The sequence below is a fragment of the Elephantulus edwardii genome, unplaced genomic scaffold (assembly GCF_000299155.1).
Source record: "Elephantulus edwardii isolate Elephantulus edwardi_28Jun2011 unplaced genomic scaffold, EleEdw1.0 scaffold00070, whole genome shotgun sequence".
NCBI classification, from domain to species: domain Eukaryota; kingdom Metazoa; phylum Chordata; class Mammalia; order Macroscelidea; family Macroscelididae; genus Elephantulus; species Elephantulus edwardii.
The window spans coordinates 10514164-10528980 of record NW_006399820.1 but is presented as its reverse complement, the minus strand read 5'-3'; the positions used below and the strand labels follow the sequence as shown (position 1 = coordinate 10528980).

The 14817-nt window shown below is 38.7% G+C and overlaps 1 protein-coding gene across 1 annotated transcript in view; it reads right to left on the bottom strand.

The window, feature by feature from the left end:
- Positions 1–14817, bottom strand: part of MBOAT1 (membrane bound O-acyltransferase domain containing 1) — a 176269-nt gene that overhangs the window by 54518 nt on the left and 106934 nt on the right. Inside the window, exon 5 of the mRNA XM_006888660.1 lies at positions 4005–4060. Within this exon, the coding sequence (XP_006888722.1) occupies positions 4005–4060 (56 nt within the window). The remainder of the gene's footprint in view (positions 1–4004; positions 4061–14817) is intronic.

Here is a 14817-nt window from a genome sequence, read left to right as displayed (position 1 = left end):
ATTAATCAGAACTGACTTTGACAAGCACTGTGGCAATTGGACAATTAAAACAGACATTCGGATGGCGGGGAAGAAGAACAAACTGGGGAGGAGGGTGGAGAGAATGGTGCGGCAATGAAGGAGTGAAAGCCCAGAATCCCTGTGAATGTTCATTGAAACTAATAAAATTTAATAAAAATTAAAAAATTAAAAAAACTTATTAACACGCCAACAGGAAAAACTAAAAAAAAAAAAGTCATTTCTAGATCCATCTTGAAATACAATATTGTGACAGGATAATATCCATATGCATACAAGGAAGTCCAGTGAATACTACTATCATTCAGATATATGCACCAACAACCAAAGCCAAAGACGAGGAAATAGAAGATTTCTACCAACTTTTACAGTCAGAGATCAATCGAACATACAATCAAGATACATTAATAATAATGGTTGACTGCAATGCAAAAGTAGGGAACAGAGAAGAATCAGTAGTCAGAAAACATGGACTTGGTGACAGAAAGGAAACCAGAGATAGAATGATTGAATTTTGGAAAATCAGTGATTTATTAATTTCAAATACATCTTATAAGAAACATAAATGCAGGTTATACACATGACTTTCACCTGATGGTACACATAGGAATCAGGGTGATTACATCTGTGGAAAGAGCCACTGGAGAAGCTCAATATCAGCTGTGTAAACTAGGCCAGGAGTTGATTGTGGAACAGACCACCAACGACTCATATGCAAGTTCAAGCTGAAGCTAAGGAAAATGAAATCAAATCCACGGCAACCAAAATATGACCTTCAGTCTATCCCACCTGAATTTCAAAACCATCTCAGGAACAGGTTTGAGGCCTTGACTACCAATGAGCAAAGAACAGATGAGTTGTGGAAGGATATCAAGAATATCATCTACACCACAACAAGATAAAGGTAAAGAATCCAATTGACAAATGGGCACCAAGATATGAACAGACACTTCACCGAAGAAGACATTCAGATGGCCAACAAGCACGTGAAGAAATGTTCAAATTCCCTAGCTCTAAGAGAAGTGCAAATCAAAACAACTATGATATATCATCTCACACCAGTAGGAATAGTAAAATTTAACAGAACAACAAGCAACAAATGCTGGCGAGGTTGTGGAGAAACTGGAACCCTTATTCACTGTTGGTGGAAATGTAAAATGGTGCAACTACTGTGGAAGGTGGTGTGGCGCTTTCTCAAAAAGTTGCAAATAGAGATACCATTTGACCTAGAGATTCCACTATTGGTAATATACCCTAAAGAGACCATAATTGACATCCAAGCAAATATATGCACACTCATGTTTATCACAGCTTTGTTCATAACAGCAAGGACTTGGAAAAAATCTAAGCGCACATCAACAAATGAATGGCTAGAGAAGCTATCGTATATTCACACAATGGAATACTACACTGCATTGAAAAACAAGGAACTTATGAAATATTATTCAAAATGGGTGACCCTGGAAGACATTATGCTGAGTGAATGATCTCAGTCACAAAAGAACAAATACTCCATAGTGCCACTGTTGTAAAACAGGACTGATATAGGGGATGAGGGGAGACTGAGAAAGATGGGATAAATAACGTATACTGCACTGAAACAGACAAGGGAGAAAACTGTCTAAAAGGGATATATATTATTGTCATGACAGGAGTCCAGAGTCAAGGCTGTATAGTGGAATGGACCTAGGGGAAGGATTGTAAAACCATGAAAGAATTTTTCCTTTACTTTTCAAAGAGAAGAGCATACTGGGGGGTGGGGGGAAAGTCTGCTGTTAGGGACCTCTCCAAAGTACTGAAGAGCAATGGTGTCACTCTGAAGACTAAGGTGTGTCTGATACAGGCTATGGTCTTTGCAATCACTTGTTATACATCAGAGACTTGGACAATGACTAGGAAGTATCGAAGAAGAATTGATGCCTTTGAGCTTTGGTGCTGGAGAGAGTATTGAATGTACTATGGACTGCCAAGAAAACAAACAGATTCATCCTCGAGAGGGTTAAACTGGGCGGCTCCTTGGAGGCAAGGATTCTGGGGCTTCGTCTGACATTCTTTGGACATGTTGTAAGGAGGGACAGGTCCCTGGAGAGGGAAATAATGCTTGGGAGGGTGGAGGGACAGCGCCAGAGGGGAAGACCCTCTATGAGTTGGATTGATTCAGTGACTGGGATATTCAGGATGGGTTTGTCAGAAGCAGTGTGATCAGCATAGGATAGAGCAGGGTTTAGGGCTGTTGTACATAAGGTCGCTATGAGTCACAAGCGACTTGACAGCACATAACAACGACAACAGTCATAACTGAGCCAACTGAAACTAATTTGAAGCACCAGTTTTAACCATATAAAATCTTTCTGGCCTTTGTCAGGAATAGTCAAGCCAAACAAAAAGGAAAAAGAAAGTTTTATACTTAGAACATTTTCCCCTTTTTATATCTGATAGCCATAATATCAAGTTCAACTCATGAAGATTGCAAGTGTGTCAGAGTAGAATTGAATTCCAAGTGCACCGTGAACACAAAGGCAGGCAGTTCAAACCCACCAGCTGCTCCATGAGAGAAAGATGGGCACTTTCATCCCTGCAATTTACAGCTTCTGAAAACTCACTGGAGCATTAGCAGAGTCCATTCTGACACAAGAGCAATGAGTAGTTGAATGAGTATCCAGGTCTTCCCTCCAAAGAGGCTCTGAGTAGACTCAAACCTTATAGCTTATAGCTTGCAACCAGGTGGGTTAAACCTTTGCACCATCTAGGGATTTCGAGCTTTTTAGAGACTCGGGCTAATTCAATCAATAATTTCTCACGTAAAAAAGGAAAACAAAAACCCTAGCATAAAAAATGTTACTATCAACTAACATCTATGAACTTTGATAAATGATGACAGTTACAGAAAGGCTTCAGGCTTTTTGTTCATTGGGTCACTATGAGTCATGTTCGACTCGACAGCAATCAACAACAACATCAATAAATGATGTCTAACGTTTTGCTACCTAGTGAGCTTCTTAGACGTTAACTCAAAGCAGAAAGGATTCAATTTCTTCCTAACAGATTTGGAAATGAAGAACAGAGAAAGGAACAAAAAACTTCTGCATTTTAAATGTTAGAAAGGTAGGCAGTAAGTTCACTATTTTCAAGGCAAATGTTCCTGCAAATTTAGACAGGAAAATGTTCAAATAGCTGCGAGAGCAAACAGCAATTTATATTTTCTAGAAAAAGCAAAACTAGATGGTATAAAAAGATCAGTACTTGCCAAGGAGTCAGAAAAAGTGAAGAAGATTGGACAGATGGAGCACAGGGCACTTACATGATGGTGAAACTGGTGTCTGACACTCTAGTGTCACTACGTTGTTAGTCAAAACTGACAGCAGTGTACAAATGGCAACCGTAACCAGTTACATGGAGGTGACTCCAACTCACATTGTATCAGAGTAGAATTGCACTCCAAAGGGTTTTTAGTGGCCGAATTCTCAGAAGTTGATCACCAGGCATTTGGCCCTAGGTATTTCCCTATGGACCTATGAATGGCGTTAAATCACCAACTCTTCAATTAGTTGTCAAGTGCATTAACTGTTTATCACAATAACTTTTTTATTTTTTCACTGACTGTCATCAAGTCAATTTTAACTCACAGCAACATTGTAGGACAGAATTGAGCTGCATGTAGAGTTACTGAGGCTATAAATCTATACAGAATTAGTCTGCTTCCACAGCCGTCTTTCTTTTTTCCACAAAGATGTTGCTGGGTCCAAATCACTAATCATCCAGTTTGCAGCCAAATTTGTCAAACATAATAACATCAACACCAATAAAATATTAATATTGACTCATCAATTTAAAAAGTAATAATAATAATAATCATAAAGACACGATGCCTGGAAATCAAACAAGACAAAAGCAAGGCTTATTCAGTCTATATAGAGAGTATAAAAAGAAGAGTTCTAGGAGGCAGGCTCATTCTTAGAATTGAAAAGGAGTATCATTTTTCTCACCATCATGAACTTGGAAGGCCAAGGTTGTAATCTTCTGAGTGATAATCATCATAGGCCTAGAAGGAAGATAGAAAATAGTCAACACTGAGGGGAAATGCTATTGATAGTTAACTCTGTTTCTATTTCTTTTGTGCAAGTGGTTTTCCACCTTGAATATTTCTAGAATCTTCTAAAATTAGGAAAATGCTGAATTAAAAATAAGCAGTATTTCTTGAAGTTATTTCCTGGACTTTCTGTCAAAGTTACTTTCCTTAAGTAGACATAAGATTACATATTAGCCACATTAAACTAGAAAATTGCTCATAAGCTTTATTATTAAAAGTGTGGTCCCAGGACCAGCAGGATAAGAGAAAGTGAGCTTGATCCTAGAAATGCAGGATCTCAGACTATACTCCAGGGCCAGAAAACCAGAATCTACACAGTAATAAACTCTCCAAGGGATCAGAATGAATGAGAAAGAGTGAGAAGCACTGGTTTGAAGGACACTTAATCTAGTAAATAGCTAGCTATCTTGGCTTATTTATCTTCATATGCACTTTTGTTCTAATAAAATAATCCTCTCAGGCACACATAATAAAAGATACATTTATAAAATGCAGCTCTCTATTAAGTAAACCACGTTAGAGTATTCGGGAGGCTGGACTCTATCAGGAGCAATATGGCATCAGGATTGGAGAAGGCTCATCAACACCCTGCGTTACGCAAATGACACAATCTTGCTTGCTGAAACTGAGGACTTGAAGTATTGGCTGAAGAAGCTCAAGGACTGTAGTGTCCATATGGACTGAAGCAAATATTAAGAAGAAAAAGATTCTCACCATTGGGCCAAAACAGATGGAGGAGAGATTGGGATTTTAAACAATTTTCACTTGCTCAGCTCCAAAATCAACACTCTTCACACCAGTAATCAAGAAATAAAAAATAAAAAAAAAAAAAAAAGAAAGAGTTACACTAGGAAAATCTGCTGTCAGGGACCTCTCCAGAGTGCTGAAGAGTGAGTATGTCAGTGTAGAAATCTGCTGTCAGGGACCTCTCCAGAGTGCTGAAGAGTGAGGATGTCAGTGTAGAAATCTGCTGTCAGGGACCTCTCCAGAGTGCTGAAGAATAACGATGTCAGTGTAGAGCCAAAGGTGTGCCTGGTCCAGGCCACGGTCTCTGCAATTACTTGCTACCTATCAAAGAGCTGGATAGTGAATAAGGATGACAGAAGAGGTGGTGTTGGAGAAGAGTGTTGAACATACTGTGGACTGTCGAAGGATGGTATCTCAAGTTTTAGAATGAGAAAATATCCAAAGGATTTAGAGTCATGACAGATCTCCAGATGAGTTGTAGGAGGATATCAAGAATATCATCCACAATGAATGCAAAATGAATACACAGACAAAGAAAAAAAAAAGACTGACATGGATGTCAGAAGAGACTCTAAATATTGCAGTAGAATGCCAAGAAGCCAAAGCAAAGAGAATAAAGCGTGAAGTTAAGGAGCTGCACAGAAGATTTCAAACAATGAAAAACATTATAATGAAATGTGCAAAGACCTAGAGTCTGAAAATCAAAAGGGCTGAACTTGCTTGCCATTTCTTAAGGTGAAGGAACTAAAGAACAAATTCAAGCCTTGAGTTGCAAAACTTAAGGATACTCTTGGCAGAACACTGAATGACCTAGGAAGCATTAAAAGAAGATGGAAGGACTATAGAGTCACTATCAAAAAGAATTGGCTGGCAAGGACAAATCTCAAGAAGTAACATATGATAAGAGCGATCAGTCATGGGGACAAGGGATCAAATGGTATAAAACAATGGCAAGGTTAACTTTAAAAGGTTAAGTTTCTTTTCTAACAAGATTTATTAGCACTAACTTAGTGAGCTGGGTGTACATTCTTCCTAAGGTCTGCTGTACAATCATTCTGCTAATACCATCTTGACAATTTTTTTTTCACAAACCATATTTTTGTTCTTGCTGTTGTTTTCTGAGCATGAGTGGTTAAAAAGTCACAAGTTACAGCTCTAAATTACAGGCTTTGTTGTTGTTGTAATGTGCCATCAAGTCGCCTGCGACTCATAGGCTTTATCCTTCTAAAAAAGTTCAGTGTTGTCAAGTTGGAACTGATTCAGCTGGAAGTTCAGGCTCCTGTGAAGGAACTGGTAAAAAACAAGGCCTCAGGAATTAATGGAATTCCATATCAATTGACATATTTCAACAAACAGAGGCTGGCCTGGACATACTCACCAGGTTGTGCCAAGAAATCTAGAGGACAACTACCCAGCCAACTGATTGGAAGACATTCATATTTATTCCCATTCCAAAAAATAGTGACTCAATGTGGAAATTATCAAACAAAATAATTCATATTACACTCCAACAAAATCCTGCTGAAGAGTATGCAGAAACACCTGGAATAGAACATTGACAAAGAACCACCAGAAATACAAGCTGAGGTTAGAAGAGGTTGTGACACTAGAGACATTATTGCCAAGGTCAGACAGATCTCCAGAGGAATGTCTATCTGTGTTTCATTGACTCTGCAAAGGCATTTGACTGTGTGGATCACAACAAATTGTGGCTAATCTTGAGGAGAATGGTAATCCTAGAACACTTGATTGTGCTCATGAAAAACCTATACTTGGACCAGGAAGCAGTCCTCAGAACAGAGAAGGGTTCAAAACCAGTAAAGCAGTGCATCAGGGATGTATCCTGTCTCTATACCTTTTCAATCTTTAAGCAGAACAAATCATTCGAGAGGCTAGGCTTTATGAGGAGTGTGGCATTAGGATTGGAGGAAGACTCATCAATAACCCATGAAATACAGATGATGGGGGAGCTCTGGTGGCCTAGTGTTAAGGAGCTGCAACTACAATCCCAGAGGCGCATGGTTCGAATCCACCAGATGCTCTGCCGGGGAAGGAGGGACAATCTCCTCCTGTACCAGTCAGATCTGATTTGACAGTACACTCACACAAAAAGAATTTTTTAAAAAATTTAAAAAAAATATAGATGATATACAACTTTGCTTACTTAAACCTGAAGTGCTTGCTGCAGAAAGTGAAGGACTGTAGTCTTCAATATTGAGGTTCAGCAGCAAGAAGAAAAAGATTCTCACCAATGGGCCAATTGGCAACACCATGACAGATGGAGAGGAGATTGAGGTTGTGAACAATTTCAGCTTGGTTGGCTCCACAATCAATACTCTTGGCACTAGCAGCCAAGAAATCAAAAGACATTGCACTGATAAAGTCGGCTGGAGGGATTTCTCCAGAGGTCAAGAGAGAGTTAAATGATGTCAGTCTAGAGACTAAGCTGTGCCTGATTCAGGTCATAGTCTTCACAATTACTTGTTATGCATCAGAGAGCTGAAAAGTGATTCAGTATGACAGAAGAATTATTGATGACTTTTTTTTTATTGATGAGGTTTTTTTATTGATAAGTTTGGTGCTGGTGAAAAGTCTTGAACATACTATGGACCGTCAACAGAACAAAGAGGTCTGTCTTGGAGAGGGTGAAACCAAGTATCTCCACAGAGGCTAGGATTTTGACGCTCCATCTCACATATTTTGGGCACACAGTCAGGAGGGACCAATCCTTGGAGAAAGACTTCTTGCTTGCATTGGCAGAAAGACAGTTCATGAGAGGAAGATCCCAGCTGAGATGGATTGATACAGTAACTGAGATAATGGGGGTAGGTGTCTTAGAGTCAGGGAGACAGGCTCGAGAGAGGGCAGGGCTCAGGGCTGTTGTACATAGGGTCACTATGAGTCAAAGGTGACTCGATGGCACATAACAGCAACACAATTCAATAACAAAAAGATAAATAACTCAAATTGAAATGACTTCAGTAGATATTTCCTCCAGAACTACATAATTATCCAATAAACATATGAAAAGATATTCTGAGTCATTAGCCAGCAGGGAAAAGCATATCAAAACCAAAAGGGGTCTACCAGAACAGCAACAATAAAAATGTTAGGAACTGGCAAGAATGTAGAAAAATTAGAAACCTCATACACGGTTGATGGGAATTTAAAATGGTAAAACTACTGTGAAAAATTCTGGCCATTCTCAAGAGTTAAATACAGTTAGCACAGTTGTTGTTGCTATTGTTAGATGTCACTGTGTCAAGTATGACAAATGAACATTATTCTATTAACAACACCTTGCTCTATCCTATGCCATCTTCACAATCTTTCACAATCTCTGCTATGCTCAAATCTATTGTTGCAGTTATCAATCATCTCCTTGAGGATTCACTCTATCTCCCCTCTTTCACTGACCCTCTACTTTCTGCAATAGATGCATTTTTCCAAGGACTTGTCCCTCCTGACAACATTTCCAAAGCATGTGAGACAAAGGCTCCCCATTCATGCCTCTAAAAGGAACATCATAGTTATCAAGTCAGATTTGTTTGTTCTTTTGGAAGTCCATGATATATTCGATATTCTTCACCAATACCACAATGACATCAATTCTTCTTTGATCTTCCTTATTCATTATCCTACTTACACACATATGAGAAACAATGGTAAATATTTTGGCTTAGGTCAGCTGTACTTTTGCGTTGAAACTGGCATCTCTGCTCTTTAGAACATGAATGAGGTCCCTGACAGCAGATCTGCACAATGCAACACATCTTTCAATTTCTTCACTGCTGCCATCATGGGTGTTGACTGTGGATCCAAGTAAAATGAAATAGTTGACAATTTAAACTTTCTTTTACATATCATAAGTTTGACTATTTTATACACACACACACACACACACACACACACACACACATATAAAGAGATTGTAAAGAGATCTAGGCCATCTCTGACCCTTATAAACGGATTATTTATTTATACAAGTCTGAGGTTTAAATTCATGTCCTGGACACTGCCCCTAAGATGCCCCTAGAGTATCACACAGCTCCTGCTCCCCAACTCAGGCGAAGCTCAAGTGTCTCAGCAGATGGACCTGAATACACATTAGCTTCAGGCTATGTCTGACATGTGTCAGTAAAACTCATCTCTTGGTGTGACTACTTTTCTCTTTAATTCATCTCATCCTAATTTGTATTTATCAATACTTTAAGTTACAAAAGTAAAAGAATAAGCCTATTTTCAAGAAAGTCTCTTCTGTAGTTAACATCTATCTTCAAATTTTTATACTATTTGTAAAGCCAAAGATTACCATTTGGAAGAATATCTCTAACATTATGCATGAAGCTAAGCCTTGGTGGCACTGTGGTTAAAGGCTTGGCTGCTTATCTAATATTTAGTGGTTGGAACCCATCAATTGGCTAGAACCATTCTTGTCCATTTTCCCTGGGGCCATTTACTCAAGAAATCCTTCTCATGTCGTTCCCCTCATGGCATTTGCTTTACAAAGGATACAAAAAAAGGAAATAAATAATGTAGGCCAATGTCAACAAATAGTAATTATCAAAATGTCATTTGCACTATTGAGAGAGCTCTAGTGGCCTCATCTGTCAAGAGCTGTTCTATTAATCCAAAGCCTCACTTCTCTAGTACCTTGAATTGACTACTAACTTCTTGGGATGAAGACAGAGCATCCCTCTCTCTGTGCAATTTATAGACTCAGAAATCCAATGGAGAGTCTTCTCTGAATTGGTGGGAAACCCAAGGGAAAGTCAGTTTTAATTTGGCTGGAAACTAGATAGAAAGGATCAACTATAAATTGGTTCTAACTCGAAGGCAATGAGGACAAGTACGAGATATCATCTCACCCCAGCAACAACAGCAAAGTTCAACAGGGCAGCAAACAACAAATACTACCAAGGATGTGGAGAGACTAGAACTCTAATTCACTGCTGGTGGGAATGCAAAATGGTACACTCACTATGGAAGGCAGTCTGGTGCTTTTTCAAAAAGTTGGGAATAGAAATACTATTTGACTACAAGAAATATATCCTAAAGAAACCAGAGCCACACAGATATAAGCACACCTGTATTTATTGCTGTGTTATTCACAATAGTGAAGGGATGGAAGCAACTCAACTGTCCATCACCAACCAATTGGATAGAAAAATTGTGGTACCTTCACACAATAGAATGTTACACAGCACTGAAAGACAACGAACTTGTAAACACTACACAGCCGGGTGAGTCTGAAAGTCATTATGCTGAGTGAAATATATCAGCCACAAAAGGATAAATCTGCCTAACACCACAGCTATAAGAAAGGATTGACACAGAGCAGGGAGGAGAGCAGGGAAAGAGTGGATAGATAATGAACACTGCACTGGAACAGATGAAGGGAAGAACTATCTGAAAAGATGTATGATTAAGCAATATATGTGTGATAATTAACAATCTAGAGCAAGAGGTGCATTACAAAGCAAACTGGGGTGAGAGGAGGGTGAGCACAGTAGGAAAATGTGCAACAATGAATGAATGAAAACCCAATCTCTCTGAAATTTTCATTTTCACCAAATTTTCATTTTCCCAAGTCTGAGATTGCACAAATTACTGAAATTCCATGATTAACTTCTTAGAACTACTGACTATAAAGATAAAACTTAAATGCAGTCTCTTTGTATTCCAATCAAAATAAAAAAAATCCTTCCAGGTACAACTACTAATTTGCAATTGGAATTCAAATTTTCTGTCTGAAAAAAAACCCCACAAAACTTAATATACACAGGAACATCCTACAATTACAAGAGAGCAAAATAGGGAGATTTCATAAACAGGTCTCAATACAAATAAATTCCTCATGACAATGAGGTCTAAGAATTGAGAAGGGCTGAGATTTTCCACTCAAAAGTGATGCAATAACCTTGACTTTGTACATTCTTGTCAATCACAAGTTTTGTATTTTGAATCCAAGGGGACCACCAGACAAATCAGAAGTCAGGGTTTGAGGGTGGGACCATGTCTATTTTATTCTATGATTTATTTTTTTTTGTTATGATTTCAAAAAGATAAAAATTTCTTTTTCTTCTTTAATTAAAGATTGAGGGTCTAGTTTGGATTTAGAAATCTCCTAGAAAAAATTATTTAAAGAAAAAATAAGATAAAGATGTGTTTTGAATACAAAAAAAGATAGGTATATTCAAAATTAACACCTCATGTTGTGACTCCAAAAGATATGTGTTAAATCCTGGCCCCTTACTGATGAATCTATTTGGAAATAGAATTTTCATTTGTTATGTTTATGAGGTCTTGCCAGATTTGGGTGAGAATTAAACTTAATAGTTTCTAGTTATTAAAAAAAAAAGAAAAGAAAGAAAAAGGCAGAATTGGCACAGAGACACGGGGCGGGGGTGGGCAGGGATACATTAAGCAACGCCAATGAACATCAAGGAATTCTTTCATAGGGCTACTGAAAAAAGAAAGGCTTCCCCTTTCAGCTAATGTTCTAATTTGGATTTCCAGTCTCCACATATTTGAGACAATAAATTCCTATTCTTTAAAACACCCACTTGTGGTTGAGGGAAGACAGAGAAAGAGGGGATGAATGATGTATATACTTCATTGAAGCAGAGGATGGAGAGAATTGTTTAAAAGGGATATCTGATGGGGTATTATTGTCATGACAGGAGTCCAGAATGAAGGTTGCACAGTGGAGTGGACTTGAGAAGAGGGACTATATAACAATGGAAGAATTTTACTTTGACTTTTCAAGGAGAAGAGTGAGTTGTGGGGAGGGGTGGGCAGGGAGAAAAGTGCAACAGTGAATGACTGGAAACCCTAAGTCTCTGTAAACGTTCGTTAAAATTAATAATAAAAAAAACAAAACAAAAAACCACCCACTTGTGATACATTTTGGTACAGCAGAACCAGACAACTAAGCGAATGCATGTATTTCACCAGAAATAGTACTCATCTGTCGATGTCTACTCCCCTCATCACTCCAAAATAAGACATAACCCAGTCTTTAAAACATTAGCTTATAAACTCCATTTTGGGGAATATTCACATAAAGCATACCTATGTCACTTTCAGATTCATAGCAACACTATAGGACAAAGTACAACCTCCCCATACGAAGGATCTAAATCTTTATGAAATAAGACCGCCTTATTTTCCGTCCATGGGTTCAACCTTTCAGTTGATACCCCTACCGTCCACTGTGCCGTCAGTTTTGGGAGCTAACTGGCTAAGTTCTTCTGTCTTCTTACAACTAGTATAGAGCATAAGAGAATGCACTCATCAGTTACAAGTATCTGGAGAATCAATCAACTAAATATCTGGCTTGATAGAAACAAGCTAAATCAGAAATCAAGGATCTTATGTTCCATACTCGATGGTATGCAATGGCAATAAGCAACATATTCCTGACAAGTAATTTAAGATCCAAATGGTTAAACACTCCAGTTTTATAACTTCTATCGTTTTTAATAAAAATTCCTATCTTGCACTTGCACGCTAGAATTTCTACCATTCAGGCAAACACACACTTTGGCAAAAAACGAGAGTATGAGTATAGTAAACTTCCAATTATCCACAACCTGGCTTAGTACTGCCACTTAACACAACTACACGGGGCACCAAGAGGTAACATGAATTGTGTAACATGGCATCTGAGCCCAGTGACTGAGGGACAGAGAAAAACTGGGCAGTCCTTCTGATTGCTTCTGTCTCTATCTCTAGCAAATTAATATAAATAGCAATTGGGATGATTATATTGCAGCTTTAACAAAATGTCCCCAAACTCTTATTAATAATTATGTCAGGTTAAAGGAAGAAGAGATTCCAGGAGTGGAGAGAAGCAGTAAAGGAAGTTTCTAGGTCTATGGCTTCCTGGAGCGACAAACAAAGGCAGAGAAAACTCCTCTAGATCTATTTCTGAATTCCTTAGTATCCTGTTCAAACCAGTTCAGGGGTAGATCAGAGCTGAATTATTAACTCAAATTTACTCCTGTTACTCTTTCAAAGACTGAGCCTTTATACTTCAGAATTCAACAACAACAAATCCCTGTTTCTCTATTTTAACAAGATTGTACCAAATATGCTCAACACAACTTATTTACGTTTGTTGTTGTTGTTGTTGTTATGTGCCGTCGAGTCGCCTGCGACTCATAGCGACCCTATGTACAATAGCCCTAAACTCCGCTCTGTCCTGTGCCAATCGCATTGTCTCCGACACTCCCATCCCAATTATCCCAGTCACTGAATCAATCCACCTCATAGAGGGCATTCCTCTCCTGCACCGTCCCTCCACCCTCCCAAGCATGATGTCCCTCTCTAAGGACCGGTCTCTCCTCACAACATGTCCAAAGTATGTTAGACGGAGCCCTCATAATTAAATTGCAAGTGACTGTGCTAAGTATCAAAAAGCTGGAAGCCATTTCAGAGAGAAAAATGATTAAGAACAAATCCTGAAAATCTTTTTTTCTGAAAGTATAAATAAAAAATAAATTTCTATTGAGTCAATGTGGCCTAATGGTGACCTCATGCATGTCAGAGTAGAAGAGTGTTCCATAGACTTTTCAATAGTTGATTATTGGTAGGTAGATCAGATGACCAAGTTATTTGTTCAGGATGCCTGAGTGGACTCAAATAGCCAGTACTTGGTTAGCAGTGGAGCATGCAAGTATTTAAAATAACACTTAGGATTTTCTCTTATTTCTGAAGTGGTGTTTCATGCAGATGAGGCAGAACCGACTCATAGCTGACCGTCCAGAAGGTTTTCAGAGGCAACAAATTGCTTGGGAGGAAAATACTCATCTTTCTCCCTTTGAGGAGCTGGCAGATTCAAACCAAATGCCTTTTGGGACTGCAGGGCAGCCTCTTACCACTAAGCCACTAGAGCTCTTATTGGAAGTTCAAGCTGCTCTGAAAGAGTTGACTGAATACCAAGTGACATATTTCAACAAACAGATGCTGCCCTACACATGCTCACCAGGTTGTACCATGAAATCTAGAGGATTGCTACCTGAACAATTGACTGGAAAAGATCCATATTTATTCCCATTCTAAAAAAGGTGAGCCAACAATGTGTGGAAATTATCAAACAATATCCCTAATAACATACTCAAAATACTGCTAAAGATTTTTAAAAATGGACTGGAACAGTACACTTACTGAGAACAATCAGAACTACAAGATGGGCTTAGAAGAGGCTCTGGCACTAGGGACATCATAGCCAATGTCAGATGATCTTGGCTGAGAAAAGGGAATACTAAAAAAATGTCTATCTGTGTTATATTGATTATGCAAAGGCATTTGACTGTGTGGATCACAACAAATTGTGGCTAACCTTGAGAAGAATGGGAATCCCAGAATACCTGATTGTGCTTATGTAAAATCTATACTTGGACCAGAAAGCAGTCGTTAGAACAGAGCAAGGAAACACTGCATGGCTCAAAATCAGGAGGAGTGTGTCAGTGTCTCCATGCCTTTTCAATATATATGCAGGACAGATTATTCAAGAGGCTGGGCTCTATGAAGAGAAATGTGGCATCAGGATTGGAGGAAGACTCATCAAGAACCTGCACTAACAACTTTGCTTGCCAAAGTGAAGAGGGCCTGAAGCATTTGTTGCAAAAAGTCAAGGACTACAGCTTGCAATATATATTGAAGGCCAACATCAAGACAATGAAGATTCTCACCACTGGACCAATTAGCAGTACTATGATAGATGAAGAAGAGATTGATATTTTAGCTTGCTCAGTTCTACAATCAACACTCTTGGCACCAGCAGTTAAATCTGTTGTCAGGGACCTCTTCAGAGTGCTAAAGAGGAACAAAGTCAACCTAGGGACTAAGGTATGCCTGATCAAGGATATGGTCTTCACAATTACTTGTTATGCATCAAAGAGCCAGACAACAACTAAGGATGACAGAAAAAGAATTGATGTCTTTGAGTTGTGGTG